Source organism: Rhinichthys klamathensis, unplaced genomic scaffold (genome assembly GCF_029890125.1).
Source record: "Rhinichthys klamathensis goyatoka isolate OS25496 unplaced genomic scaffold, OSU_Roscu_1.1 h1tg000032l_1, whole genome shotgun sequence".
In the NCBI taxonomy this organism is placed as follows: domain Eukaryota; kingdom Metazoa; phylum Chordata; class Actinopteri; order Cypriniformes; family Leuciscidae; genus Rhinichthys; species Rhinichthys klamathensis.
In genome coordinates, this window is record NW_026606581.1 from 796974 (window position 1) to 811597 (window position 14624).

The window sequence follows — 14624 nt, forward strand, 5'->3', positions numbered from 1 at the left end:
GCACACAAAGATCATAGGCTAGAGCTCCGTTGACTAGAAAGTGATAGGGTATTAAACCTGTCAATTAATTGCATTAAAGAAAGACATGTGACACATTTACGTGATACGACATTTTTTTTTAACTACGTTATTTTTAATCTTCATTTTTGATACATTTTATTTACTCCACGCCATTTTGCTCGATGAAGTATTTTCTATTCCGAGGGCAAAATCAAATAAATGCATTGTTTTGAACTACAATGTGCATCGAGGAGTCTGAATCGTTTTAGGATTCGGTTCGTTCGAACGGTTAATTTTTAATATTTAAAAACGAATATTTCGTTTTCGTTTTTAAATACTTAAAATTTAAGTATTTAAATGTTTAGTTGTTTTTTAGTTATTTTTTTATTTTATTTTAAATAAAAAAAATAAAAAATTTAAATTTTTAAATTTTTATTTTATTATGTTTGTTTGTTATTGTTCAAACACTTTTGTTAAAATTATTGCTAACACAAATAAGAATATGACTTCCAATATAAGAAATAATAATGGTCTGTTTTTAATAAAAATATTTAATATGAATGGTTCCAATAATCGTTTCACAGTTTTGTTCCCACATTTCTTTTTATTCCTAAAGAAAAGTCCTCTTAAAAGGTTCGCGAATCGGTTCGACTGATTCCTCAAAATATGACTTCCAATATAAGAAATAATATTGTTGATTTTTTTTATATATATATTTCATAGGAATGATTCCAAAAATCGTTAACAGTAAACATTATTTGTTTTTTAATCATCCTAAACGGTTCACGAATCGGTTAGACTGAATCCTCAAAAAGAATCGGTTCATAAGAAGGACTGTTTGTGAACCCACCCAGCATCAATAAATGATTCTCAAACAAAGTCCTTTCTTTTCAGGGACCAACAATCTGAGTGCATCAGCTGCACGTGTAATCAAGGTAAACGCACAAATCCCGTATGCTTGGATGAACATTGCAGATGAGAGATGATAGACATCTAAACGCACACACATTTCCAGATGTCTTCCGAAGTCCAGTGAAGTTGCTGCTTAGTCACAAAAGCCTCAGCCAGGAGGAGGATTTTTGGTGCTGCATCTCATTGGTTGACCAAGTAGTAGTAGTTTTTTTTCTTGTGTAGTTTCAGTAGTTGCAGAACAGATATATGAATACCATGGAGACACAAGCGAAGGTTTAAATACGTTGTTGCTTATCTTAAATTAAGTTCTTGTTTCTAATACATTATTTGACTGCTTTGTTTTTTAATGTTCTAGCCTGTTCTTTATGGATACTATAGGAGTTCTTGCTCTTGGAGAGTCCGGATAGGTGAGTTTTGAAGACATCAGTTCATTCTATTACTTGAATCTATTTCTGCATATTTCAATGTTAGTTTACTCTAATGTGTTTTTAAATATTCCTAGCGTTTGCGTTGAAAGGCATTGAATATGAGCAGAAACCAGTAAATCTCATCAAGGATGGCGGGCAACAGGTATACTGCAGAAATCTCTGCTCTGGATTGTTGATATTTATCTAACATTATCTATACAGGGGCTTTCAAACTGGGGTCCGGGGACTGCAAAGGGAGTGCTAGGTGGAGAATTTTAGAGAGAGAGAAAAATGTAAAAATAAAGATTAAAAGAATTAAATAAATATATTCAAATGAAGAAATTAAAATTGAATTAATAGTTAAGATTAATATAGATTAGATGTGTTTTAAATAAATATGTAAATGTTGGAAATTAGATTCAGTTTTAGGATGGGGCTCCCTCACGAGGATGATCATATGGGGGTCCTTGGCCTCTAAAAGATTGAAAGCCTCTGATCTATTACATTCCATGTTGGCACTAACTCAATTCTCTTAACTGAGTAATCTTCTTCACAAGCTCACAGATCAGTTTAAGGCAATAAATCCAATGAAGCAAGTCCCTGCAGTCACCATCGATGGCATCACCTTGTCTCAGTCGGTAAGAACATGGATTCTCCTGCTTTGTAGCACACAGAAATGATATAATTTCATGTTAACATTGATTTGTTATTTAACAACACAGTTGGCCATTATCCAGTACATCGAGGAAACTCGGCCACAGCCCCGCCTCCTGCCTGCAGACCCAAAACAGCGAGCTCACGTCCGCATCATTTGTGACATCATCGCATCAGGGATCCAGCCCCTCCAGGTGAGTGTGAGTGTGTGAGACATGACATCATTTTTAAAGTCGCTAAGAAATGGACGTTTTTCTTCCCGGTTGTGAAGTATGTCTGAGTGAAATGCCTTTTTGAACAAGGCGGGGCTTGATTTTGTTTGTGGGAAATTGATTGGATGGTTGTGGTTTGTTATTGCTGTGATGTCATGTGAGTGACAGGTTGATCCCGCCCTCACGCCAGTAAACGTGTCATCAGAGAACAGAAGAGATGCTGGGAGGGAAAGTTATTTTGATGAAAGATTATGAGGGTACATGAATAAATAAATAAAAATGATGTGGATGGATAAATCATTCATTATAAATACTGCAATATTCCATAGAAAAATAAAAATGGTCCATTTTGATTTCAGTGACTTTAAAGGTGCACATTTGTAAAAAAAAAAAAATAATAAAATAAAAAAATAAAGAGAGCCCAACCCCAAATCCCTATAATATTTCCATCACTACCAGGTCGCTTCTTTAAAGGGATACTCCACATTTTTTGGAAATAGGCTCATTTTACAACTCCCTCAGAGTTAAACAGTTGAGTTTTACCATTTTCGAATCCATTCAACCGATTTCCTGATATTTAGAAGAATATCAGTAACCAGAAAAAAATGGTAAAACTCAACAGTTTAACTCTGAGGGAGTTGTAAAATGAGCCTATTTCCAAAACAAGTGGAGTATCCCTTTAACAAAAAGTTTCCGCTCATTTTATCATCTGTGAGGTAAAAATCATGTCCAATCACATAGAAAAGTAAACATTAGTCCTCTACAAGCGAATCTTGCATCAGTGCTTTATTTAGAGAATGTCAGTCAAACATTACATTAAAAACCTCGGAGACCCATTATTTTTAATGATGCTGTATTTCAGAATCTGTACGTGATTCAGAAGATTGGAGCAGAGAAGGTACAGTGGGCTCAACATTTCATCAACCGAGGATTCGAGGGTGAGTTTTTTTCATTAAGGACTTTTAAATGCAGTGACATCTTGCTGTCATATAAACCGTCAGGTTATTTGTTTTTATCTTTGATCCAATTACTGTCCTAACATGCTAACTAATTGCTTTAATTGTATAATGGAATGTTATTGTGTGTGTTATTTGAAGCTCTGGAGCCTATCCTGAAGCAGACAGCAGGAAAATACTGTGTGGGGGATGAGGTAATAATACTTTACCAAATGTAATCAAAAGAAATCGCAGTATATTATATATTCAAATCTTTGGGGTTGGTAAGATTTTTAATGTTTTTGTAAGAAGTCTCTTATGCTCACCAAGGCTGCATTTATTTGATTAAAAATACTGTAAAACCCATAATATTGTGACATATTATTACAATTTAAAATTTGAAATGGTTTAATATAATTTATCCTAGCTGAATCAAAGTATTATTATTATTTTTTAATCTTACAGACCCCACACTTTTAAACAGTGATGTATGAGAATTATAAATTCAACTATAATGTGCTTTGATATCATGGCGTTATTACACTGTTCATCCTCTAGATATCCATGGCAGATATTTGTCTTGTGCCTCAAGTCTACAACGCTGAAAGGTAAAACATGTCTCTTTAAAGCTAACATCATAGAGTGCAGCGGTCGGTAAAAACTCCATTCAGTTTCTCCATAGGGAAAATGATTTTTAATGATAAATTATAAACCTTTAAAGACAGCCCTATATTGTGAGCGACTATTTCCTTCTGCCGAAGCTGTTGGCCTGCATTATTTCAACTTAGTTTTAAAATAATCATGTTTAACAGCAGAATTCGTGGTGAAAAACTACAGTAACTATGATGCTGTACAGAAAATTCCTCCAATCAGACAGTTGAAACAAGCAAAACGTACCAGAAGAACTCTTTCCCATGAAGCACTGCGAAAGAATGACAAACCTCTTTAAAAGTCTTCCTACGCTCTCAAAATACTTATATTTACAAATAATATAAATAAATAAATATTTGAATATATATATAAATACATATTTTGCAATGAATGTAAAATATATTGTATATATATATATATATATATATAGTGGCATTTTGAAATTATGTGGCAATCTTAATTTTTTTTATAAATCAAACATAAATTCATGTCCCAGTTACATTGAATGTTGTCAAATTTTCCTGGTTAAACATTACATTCAAAAGAGACCAAATACAATTCTGTTTTGTATTTTTACATTGACACTGTTATTAATGCTTATTTATTAAAACCAAGTATAAATCTCAAGTTAGTGCTTTTAAGCATTACTACATCTAACATAATAACTAAAGGCAGTAACAATTTAAACATTTTATTTGTGAACTAATGTTCATCTAGCTCAGTAAACACTGCTCACAGACGAAGATGGACCTTTAATTTCCCCCAGCTGATTGATCATGTTTCATGGGATTGTAGTTCTTTACCTCACTAAAGCTGTTAAAACTATCTTGTACCTGTCTTTTTATCCGATTATCAGTTTTTTTTGTTGTTGCTTCAAATCAAAGTGTGTAATGTTTCTTATTCAACTCGTAGCTGATGGACTTAGATCATGGCGCCTTATCGAAGATTTTTTTTAAATCCCTATGGAAGAAATTAATGGAAAAAAATACTTCCTGGACCAATGCCAGTTAAAAAGGTTTATGCTAAACAAACACTAATGTAAATTCTACCATCCTTTAGGTTCAAGGTGGATATGTCCCAGTTCCCTACTATCAGACGATTGAACCAGACCTTAATCGAGATCGATGCTTTCGAAGTCAGTCATCCATCACATCAACCTGATACGCCTGATGATTTGTAGGCATAACTTTCTAATGATCCATAATGAAATCAATAAATCGCTTTGATGAACAGTTGTGAGACTCTTCATTAAAAAGTTAAGACAGTTCAGATTCTTTTTTTCGCAAAGTACTGCATTTATTGCTTTGGTGAAAAGTCTAGATTTGCTTTTAGTAACTTTCAGACATCCATGAACAAGAGATGAGCTGCACATGCCAGTGACTCAAAGGAAAAAGTGAGAGTACAACGTCAAACGTACAAAGTGGACAAAAATACAAACGATGAAAACGTGTAAAATACGTGCAAAATAAGAGAAAACATTTATTGCACAAAAATACATCGAGTCTCTGAATGTACTGTACTAAACACAAACCTGAACTACACATGTAAGTGAGAGTGAAGCCTTTGCTTGCTTTGAAGGAGATTATAAAAACAGTAGCTGTAAAACAGCTGTTCATGCTAAAACTGCAACAATGCAACGTTTAAAAAAAACAAACGATAAAAGTGCTTCTTGTATTCCAATTTTTTACATTGGGTTCCTGTAAAACCCTACATTCATTTCTCAGAAGAAAAACAAATCATGTAGTCCCTGATCCTAAACACGGAGTTCAACCGTGCATTTAATGGTGTCATTATAAAATGTTCCTGAACAGTCGGACCCTCCGAACACTAGGATGTTACACTGGAGAGAGAGGCTGTTGCCATGACGCTGATCCCTCGGGTCTGAAGATGAAGCCTTTGTACAAGCCAGGCTTATCAGACTGTGGCCTGCGCGAGGCTTAGAGCAAAGCAATGGGGACACCACTGATGTCCAGGAGCTGGTATCTGCAAACACGCATCCTTTCAGACTAATAACGGTAAAGCCTTGTAAAGAACCAATCAATGATCTGGGACATTTTGCTTTGAGACCATCTATATTCAGGGGTATTCAATTAAAGTCACAAGAGGTCCGGCGGAGATCTGGACAATACTTTTTTGAAATATTTATATATATATATATATATATATATATATATATATATTTCCATCTGGGCATCAGTATTACTTTAAGTCTGCTGGCAAAAAGAGAATGTGACAGAGCTCGTAATAAAACAAGAATCAACATTGGCTTGGCTTTTCAGAGATGGCGAGAAGTGAGGGAAATTATTGAACAGATAAATTGCCATATGTAGCTCTCTAACAGAGTTGATTGTAAAGCATTATGTAATGTGAGGGGGCATTTCATTATGGTTGTAGCTTTGAGCTGGAATTTATTTTCAAGGAAGTATCGTGTTTATTAATGGGTAAAAGCTGCAGTATCAGCTTTAGTATCGTCTTCAGCTAGTCAGCTTGAGATCCTCTCCATCTAAACTGATTCTATCTTTTAAGCCTAGTAGTGAATGTTTTATGAGCGGTACAAAAAACATATTCATCCGCATAGTCACGAAAGTACAAACAAAAAATTTTTAACAATAAAGTTTTTTTTTAACCGCTATAGCGTACCTTTAAAAAAAAAAAAAAAAGCCCATCAGCATAATTTTAAAACCAATTCACAAGTTGGTTGGTACTTTAAGGTATTTAAACTTTAATTAGATATACACTGCCCAGCCAAAACAAAGTCGCTGTTTGGATTTAAATATGCAAATGCTTAAGAGTCTATGATTGGATCAGTATTGCAGGGATTATGATGTTTCTAGCATGTTATATGTTTGGCAACAGTTCTTCTAACCCTAATTGATGGAGTGTGTAGCTTTTCATTTCTTAAACAACCATGTAGGAAGACACATCATGGCCATATTCTAGGATGACAATGTCAAGATTCATCAGGCTCAAATTGTGAAAGAATGGTTGTGAGGAGCGTGAAGAATCATTTTCACACATGAATTGGCTCCTCTGAGTCCAGACCTTAAATTCATTGAAAGTCTTTGGGATGTGCTGGAGGAGACTTCACAGAGTGCTGGACTCTTGCATTGTCAAAACAAGATCTTGACTGAAGAGTCAACAGTCTGATCCAAACAGTGACTTTTTTTTGGCCGGGCAGTGTAGATATTTGTATAGTACTTCATGTAGTCAATTAGGGAATGACAAACCTATGTTAAAGAGATGGAGGTCCTGTAGGGCTCCTATAGCACTGCAGCCTCCGCTGATCAGCACCCTGTTGTCAGACACGGGTAGAGCAGCGTGAAACCTGCCCAGTTGAATCAGGTAGGAAAAATAAACTTCAGTCTTCACTTCAATACACATGCACAGCACACAAGCCTACTCAATGAAGAATTTCTAAATGCTTCAAAAAGGAATTTTACTTTAACTATCAACATATTGTAAAGTTCTTTAAAAATAAGTTGTGATGGTCTGAAGAGCATTCATAATTTAAAGTCTTACCCACGAGCCAATGGTGGCATGTTTTCGTACTTTACAGCAGTGTATTCCATGAAGCCTTTTCCACAAGAAAGAAAAGACTTAGTATTCGAGACAGGGATAATATGAACAACAGCAGACAGTGAATACCAGAAGATACCAATGTGCTCCAGGTCATTACCAAGATCCAGGATGTGAAGATCATTGAGGTAGGTGGCGGTTTTTCTCCCACCAAAAATGATCATCTTGTTGGACAGCAACGTGTTGGAGTGGCTGATATAAACAACAAACAATTAGACAAATTATAGTTCAAATAAATGGACTAAAATCTTAGGCTAAAAACTTAGTTCACCCCAAAAATGTAAATGCTGTCATTATTTACTCACCCTCAAGTTGCTCTAAACCTGTATGAGTTTCTTTCTTCTGTTGAAAACAAAAGATGATAATTTGAAGAATATTGGTAACCAGACATTGGTACTGGACGGGAGCCACTGATTTCCGTAGTATTTTTTTTTTTTCCTGCTATGGAAACCAATGACTACCGTCAACTGTCTGGTTACCAACATTCTTCAAAATATATTTTGTTTTCAACAGAAGAAAAACTCATACAGGTTTGGAACAACTTGAGAGTGAGTAAATGATGACAATTTAAATTTTTGGGTGAACTATCCCTTTAATTCAATATGGCGTCTAACCTGACTGAGGTCTATAGCAAATCTCATCAGCTTGATTGTTTATATCGCCGCAAAATATAAACTACATTATTGCCTAGCGATGTATTTTGCTGCTATATAAACAATCAGGCAGTTGAGATTTGCTATATACTGTTGTATATCGCTTTATGTGAGCATACTGTATGTGGAAAAAGTAAGAAATCAGACTGATCCAGTTCCCGTGGAAGCTTGTTTCCACCACAGAATGGAAAAAAAGGGGTTATTGGGACTTCTCAAATGCAATTGTGAGTTATAAAGTCAAAATAGCGAGAAATAAACTCTTTATCTCACAATTTTTCTTCATTTATTTCTCACTATTCAGACTTTATAACTTGTCATTTCAAGTTTATACCTTGCAATTCTGACTGTGACGTATGAATTGTAAGATACAAACTCGCTTTTGCAAGAAAATTACCTTTTTTTAAATGTTTTATTCCATGACGGAAACAAGCTTCCATAGGTTCCCAAGTCACTGAATGTTGTATGGACTACTTTTATGAAGATTAGGAAGATGGAAGAGGAAGAAAGAAAAAGAGAAAGTCAACTACTTACCCAAACCTGGGCAGAGGACGGTCACCCTCCACAATCGGTTGATACCACAGACCATGTTCTGGGTTGAAGATGTATAATGCGTTACTGCACTCCTTGCCTTCAGGACATCGGCTGGGCTGCATCCCTCCAAATACATACAACTCCTTCTTATAGACTGTGCCACTGTGGTATGCCAATGACGGGATATTTCCCTTTGCCTATCCGAACCCAAAAGTGACACACAGAATGCAGAAACCAAATGATCATGTTACACAAAACATACACAAATCCTAAATGAAATTACTGAAATAAATGATCTAATACTCACAGAAACAAGCTTCCACTTCCATGTTATAGTGTCCAGTACATAAATATCACTGTACCGCTGGCCGTCTCTCAGGCCACCGTACACATAGATGACTTTAGACTCAGGATCGAAGGTTGCAGAGTGACCTTGTGAGCTTGGTGGACTGACCTCAGATGATGCGACGTCCATGGGGAACCAGAAATCATTGTCTGAGAATTATTACCATTGAAAGGTATGTTAAAGGTACATTGCAGTTATTAGTATGAAACAATTTCATTTATTAAATAAATAAATATTTAAATAAGTATTAAATTATTTAATTGTATACAATAATATTTATAGGATTTATATAAAATTATATTAAAAAAATATATATATTCTCCAATTAATCTTAACCAAAGACATACTGTACGTAAAGAAAATATTTGAAATTCTTCCCTTTGTGGTAAGAAACTTATATAGTTAATTTAGAAATAAGTTATTAATTCTATATAATAATGCTTCCATAATAGTAATTACATAATGTATATTTGTAAAAAAAAATTTTTTTAAAAAGTAATGGAATTTCGATAGATTTACTGTGTAACGTACCAATCTCCAGTTTCCATATAGAGTCTTTACAATTGGCCTGGTCATCAGCCTCTCCACCAATCAGAACGGCCGTTTCAGGATCACTCAAACACATTGCGTGGCTCCAGCGCTTTGATGGACAGTCTGAGGAATAAATAAAACACTTTAGGGTTAGGGGTTTTGAGAATTTAATGTCATGTCAGCAGCTGAGGCCATTCTCATGGTCACTTTCTACCAATTACATGGGAATTGAAAAATAAAATAAAATCCAAAGATTAGAAAATTACATAGTTTTATTGTACTTTTTATGGGCAATAGCTTACCTTGGCAAACACCAGTAATTATTGACAGTTAAACATACATATGTCATTTTCTTTTCAAAATGTCAACATATTATAATATTTCACCCATTTGGGTTCTCAATGTGATACAAAAGAATTATATTTTATGTAATAAAAATATAAACTATGCCATCATTTCAATAGTTATATCAATAACCAATTCTGAAACTATCATGATGTAACATAAAAAATTCCAAGTGTGTAAATAACCATAAGTGATATTTAATTTGAGCAGAGGAATGAGCCTTTACCAGCCCTGCAACTCTTCACACGTTTGACCGTCGTCTCGTCCTCTAAATCTATCGCAGACATTTTACAAAGTTTGCGTTTCTTCAGGCTTGAAACTAGGTTTGGATCCCAAGGGCTTTCCGGTTCTTCAGAACTCCAAACATTCCCCTTTATTCCTATAATGGAGCGTCTTGGAGTTTTATCCTTCAAAACCACACAAAGACACAGTAAGTTGAAACATTTGAGACTCTCTCGCTGCCTGGAGATGATCTACTTGCTGAAGAACTAGTTTGTGGATGACTCCTTCCTTACCATTGGCCACACACCCTGAACACTGAGTAGAGCGTTTTCCCGTGTCTCCGTTTTGCTTTGGCCCAGCTCCGCACAGCTGACGCTTCCCTCGGGAGGTGATCTCTGGGTGATCTTCACAGAAACACAAGTAGTCATTCTTTTGTGTCATGTCTCAAGATGTTTTTATAAACCGTATGTCTAAAAATTGTGAAATCTGATGACTGGTTCGGTTAGAAATGACCTTGTAATCCACTGACGAACAATGAATGGATCATTTCTCTTAAGTCTTCAGTAAAGCGTGACTCACATCATGACTCTCTCCGCTGCTGAGAAGGGTGCTGGAGAGATTGGAGGAGTGGTTCAGCGCTAGACGTTTCCTCCTCACTCGTGGAGTGCTGCTGATAAAACTGGAGCTCACCTTCAAATAGGGCTGGGCGATATGGCCAAAAATATCATACGATATCCATATGCATCACGATATTCATTTACCTTTAACCCTAAAATGCATACCTTGGGTCTTAAGTGGCCCGGGACGTCATTCACTACCCTTCTCCTCCTCATTCATTTTTTAAAGTTAGACATCAACCTTCTTAATATTTGTCAATCAATTTAATAATAAACAATATAATGTCACGTGTGTGGGTTTGTGTATCAGACGAAACCGCACCGTTCATTCACGCAGAAATCACGTATTAGCGACATGCACTGACTGGCTTTTGTCATGTTTATTTCTGCTGTGTGATTGGCTGTTAGATGAATCCATATCGAGTAAAAATGTCCAGACCTCATCATCGTTTTCGACGTAAATTTGATCATGATCTCGACATATTGTTTATATTAGTATATGGTTAACAACATCTAAGAAGTTTGTAAAGGATGGACGAGAAAGGCAAAAAACAGGACAATCGGCATCAGTGAGAGAAGAGGTTGAAATACCTGTCCAGTGATGCGGAGCAAGACTTTGGCATAAACTCCTCTCCTGCCTCTGTGTTTGGCTTCAGTGAGGAGTTCAGGAGTCCAAACCCCTTGCCAGATCAGACACCTTCACAGATAAAGTGTCCCAGACAAAACGTATTATTAGTTAGCTTTTATTTTCAAAATTTCAGTTTTCATTTGAAGTTTTAGAAAATGTGTGTGCTTTTGTCAATTGCATTATTTTTGTTGTTGGTTATATTTCTATGTAGCTAGACATTTTTTTTCTTCAGTTTTAGTCATTTTAGAACCATTACACTTAGTTTCCATGGCCAAGTTGCCACGTTTTTTTTAGTGTCATAAGTTACGTTTTTCATCTGATTTTTTTACATTTTATTTACATTTACATTTAGTCATTTAGCAGACGCTTTTATCCAAAGCGACTTACAACTGAGGACTAAACCAAGCGAGTCATCGTGAAGAGACAAAAACAACGCAAGAAGTGCTCAAAATACAAAGTTCAGACATTGCTCGGAGTAGCATAAGCCAGATAAGCAAGGATTTAAAGGAAAAGGAAAGAATTTTTTTTTTTTTTTTTGCTATGCTAAGTGCTCACGGAAGAGATGAGTTTTCAGTTGTCTTTTGAATGCTGTCAGGGATTCTGCATATTTCACCTCCATTTCATTTACCGAAAACAATTTGTAATAGTTCTAACAATAACATCGGGATGGGAATATGAGAATCTTCACTGTACTTGCCCGGAGTGAGGTGAAAGAGTCCCGATGACCTGTGATTTGACCTCTGGACCCAGCAGAACCTCCACAGAGATCTCGGTGTCACTGGAGAAGGATGACCATTCCCCTAAACCAAATACTATCAGCTGCTTCGGTAAAGGTAACGGCATCTGAACCTGGTACATCATACGGTTGACATTTCTAAATGGGGTAAATAAATAAAAATAAAAAAGGTTTTCATACAGGGAGGTGTCACAAGGGCTAGATCCACAATTATACTAACTATAAATGCTTTGTTACTCTAGCAGTGTTTACATTGGTTTCAAAAACCATCTTGTTAATTATGACATTTTATTACAAAGTCCTAAACAAACATATCCATTTAAACTACACTGGCATACATTCAAAAACGTGTCAACTATATAATTAAAGTCGGCATACAGTAACAGAAGTTCTGATCGTCTTTTTTGTCCCTACTGTTTACTATATTCGAATGGGCGGGACTTGATTTTGTCCATGGGGAACTGATTTAATTGTTGGATGGTTGTGGTGTGATCATGTGATTGACAGGGATTTTTGATGTTGCTTTCTCCTATCCTCTGCTGAACACAAAAGATATTTTGAAGAATGTAACTTGATGGATCCCATTGACTTACATAGTACAGAAAAACAATACTATGGAAGTCAATGGGGCCCATCAATTGTTAGGTTACCTATATTCTTCTAAATATATTTTGTGTTCAGCAGAAAAGAGAAATTCATACAGGTTTGGAACAACTTGAGGATGACTAAATGACAGAATTTTCCTTTTTTTTGGTGAACATGGACATATCCAGCTACTCTTTTTGTAATAAAAAGATTTCTACCTTGAGAAATAAGCATTGCTGTAAAATTGTGATACCCTAAACCCCTTCGTGTTTGTTTAATTGCAACCTGCTGCATATAACACATTGATATTAGGTCATATAGTCAGTGGATCAAATGAAAGCGCCCACCGTATAAACTGACGAGGTGCTTCACGTAAGGACCAGACTGCATAAAAGTGAACTTTGCCCATTCTGTTGATTCAGATTCGGTCAAACTCCTCCAGTGCTCTCGGCGTGAGGCCTGCAAACACTCGATCACAGCAGCAGCCTATCACGCACAACCTCTGCTGTATTTATCACCTCCTGAGTCCTGTGCCTCACGCGCCACAGGTGTGACCGATCGGCGGATGACATCAGAGTAGGCCTACCGCGAGAGCAGACGGCTCCGTGTGCTTTCGAATCTCCTTTCGAAAAAAATAAAAAAATAAATTAAAATGTAAGTATAGCTAATGAATGAATAATCATAAATAGCTAAATAAATACAAAATCAAAAGTTTAGAAAAAAAATAAACAGGAGACCTAATTAATAACCTACAAAAAAGCCATAGGCCTAATACATTTTGTGAAAGTAAATAGCGAACAATCCTGAATAACAAAATAAATAAGAAAAACGTTTTAGAAAAAATAAAACCGGGACATAAGCCTATTTATTAAAAAATAATCGCGAATAACAACAACAACAACAACAAAAAAGATACAAAACTCAAAACATTTAATGAATGCAAGAATGATAATCTGGACCCAATTTTCACAAAATGTAATCCTGAAATAATTTATTTAAAAACATTTAATACAATACATGCTATTTTCTAGTGTTTTTGCCATTTTAATTTTTTAAATATTTATTTGAGTACCGTATATATATATGTATACATATATATATATATATATATATTAGTATTATTTCTACAATACAATAACAATGCACAACACTCAGTCATGATCAATTAACATTTCTTATACTGAAAATGTTTGATTATGGAGTGACAGCATAAATAAATACATTAAGATATGTCATTAAAAAGGAATAATCATTGACAGCTAAATAAATATTAAAAAGTTAAGAAATAATAAATACTGATACAAACACTCAGTGCTACATTTTGTGATAAATAAATTACCAACCCGCTGGCTCATGGTGATTTTCTCTAAATGTAATCCTGAATTAATTGATTTGTTTATAATTGTCCAAGTTATTTATTTATAAAAAGAGCAATTAGATATAATATTAATATCTGATGTATAATTATATTAAAGCATAATCAAACATGCTATTTTACATAAATATTCAAAAAATATAAACAAAGGCCTTGCAGAAAGTCGAATGATTTAAATTAGGATTGTAATGTTGTCTTTATTTCAGTCTAACAGCGCCCTCTATCTAAAATAAGAAAGAATGGCACTTCGTTCTAATGGTGATATGACTCAGTAGATTAACCTTTGTTTAAGGGGAAATGGTGCATGTGGTCGTTCAAGAACATACAAATTTTAATGCTGAAAAAGCACTTTTTATGGCTACTCTCACAAGGAAGCGCAGTGTATTATCAGAAGACCAGGAAGGAGCCATGAGTCTGGATATGTAACAGGCAGCAAACTGAATTCATCTCAACGTTTATTGTGAACAACACACAGTAAATGAAACAACGAACGAAAAAGGATGACAAACATATATCATATACATATCATACTAAAAGGTAGACTAGCAGAAAAGCACATTGGTAGCATAAAGTAGCCTACCTCAGCAGCACAATGCAACAGTCTCTTAAGACATGCAAATAATTTAAGGTAGAAAAAGAAATGTTTGCAGCGTGATTTGATATTCATAATCAAGAAGTCGTCAAGGAAACTTAACGCTATACCTCCTG

At 35.1% G+C, this 14624-nt stretch overlaps 2 protein-coding genes across 4 annotated transcripts; one reads left to right on the top strand and one right to left on the bottom strand.

The window, feature by feature from the left end:
• Nucleotides 1–814: 814 nt before the first annotated feature.
• On the top strand, nucleotides 815–5003 carry gstz1 (glutathione S-transferase zeta 1). Of its 2 annotated transcripts, none has more exons than XM_056245507.1 (9): nucleotides 815–935; nucleotides 1268–1319; nucleotides 1415–1482; nucleotides 1877–1957; nucleotides 2042–2167; nucleotides 3048–3123; nucleotides 3283–3335; nucleotides 3679–3728; nucleotides 4831–5003. In XM_056245507.1, exons 1-9 carry the CDS (start codon nucleotides 864–866, stop codon nucleotides 4949–4951), a joined length of 699 nt encoding a protein of 232 aa, XP_056101482.1. In that variant the 5' UTR covers nucleotides 815–863; the 3' UTR covers nucleotides 4952–5003. The 2 variants fall into 2 exon arrangements, with proteins under 2 accessions (XP_056101482.1, XP_056101483.1); XM_056245508.1 differs by lacking the exon at nucleotides 815–935 and adding an exon at nucleotides 978–1185.
• A 223-nt stretch (nucleotides 5004–5226) lies between these two features.
• Nucleotides 5227–13065, bottom strand: zgc:163014 (uncharacterized protein LOC100038766 homolog). 2 transcript variants are annotated; one of them, XM_056245500.1, is made up of 13 exons: nucleotides 12889–13065; nucleotides 11918–12094; nucleotides 11184–11289; nucleotides 10555–10665; nucleotides 10269–10379; nucleotides 9980–10160; nucleotides 9409–9531; nucleotides 8839–9026; nucleotides 8532–8728; nucleotides 7448–7539; nucleotides 7291–7345; nucleotides 6999–7096; nucleotides 5227–5754 (listed from the first exon to the last, which is right to left on the bottom strand). In XM_056245500.1, exons 1-13 carry the CDS (start codon nucleotides 12948–12950, stop codon nucleotides 5525–5527), a joined length of 1731 nt encoding a protein of 576 aa, XP_056101475.1. In that variant the 5' UTR covers nucleotides 12951–13065; the 3' UTR covers nucleotides 5227–5524. The 2 variants fall into 2 exon arrangements, with proteins under 2 accessions (XP_056101475.1, XP_056101474.1); XM_056245499.1 differs by having other exon boundaries at nucleotides 10555–10677.
• Between the last annotated feature and the right edge of the window lie 1559 nt (nucleotides 13066–14624).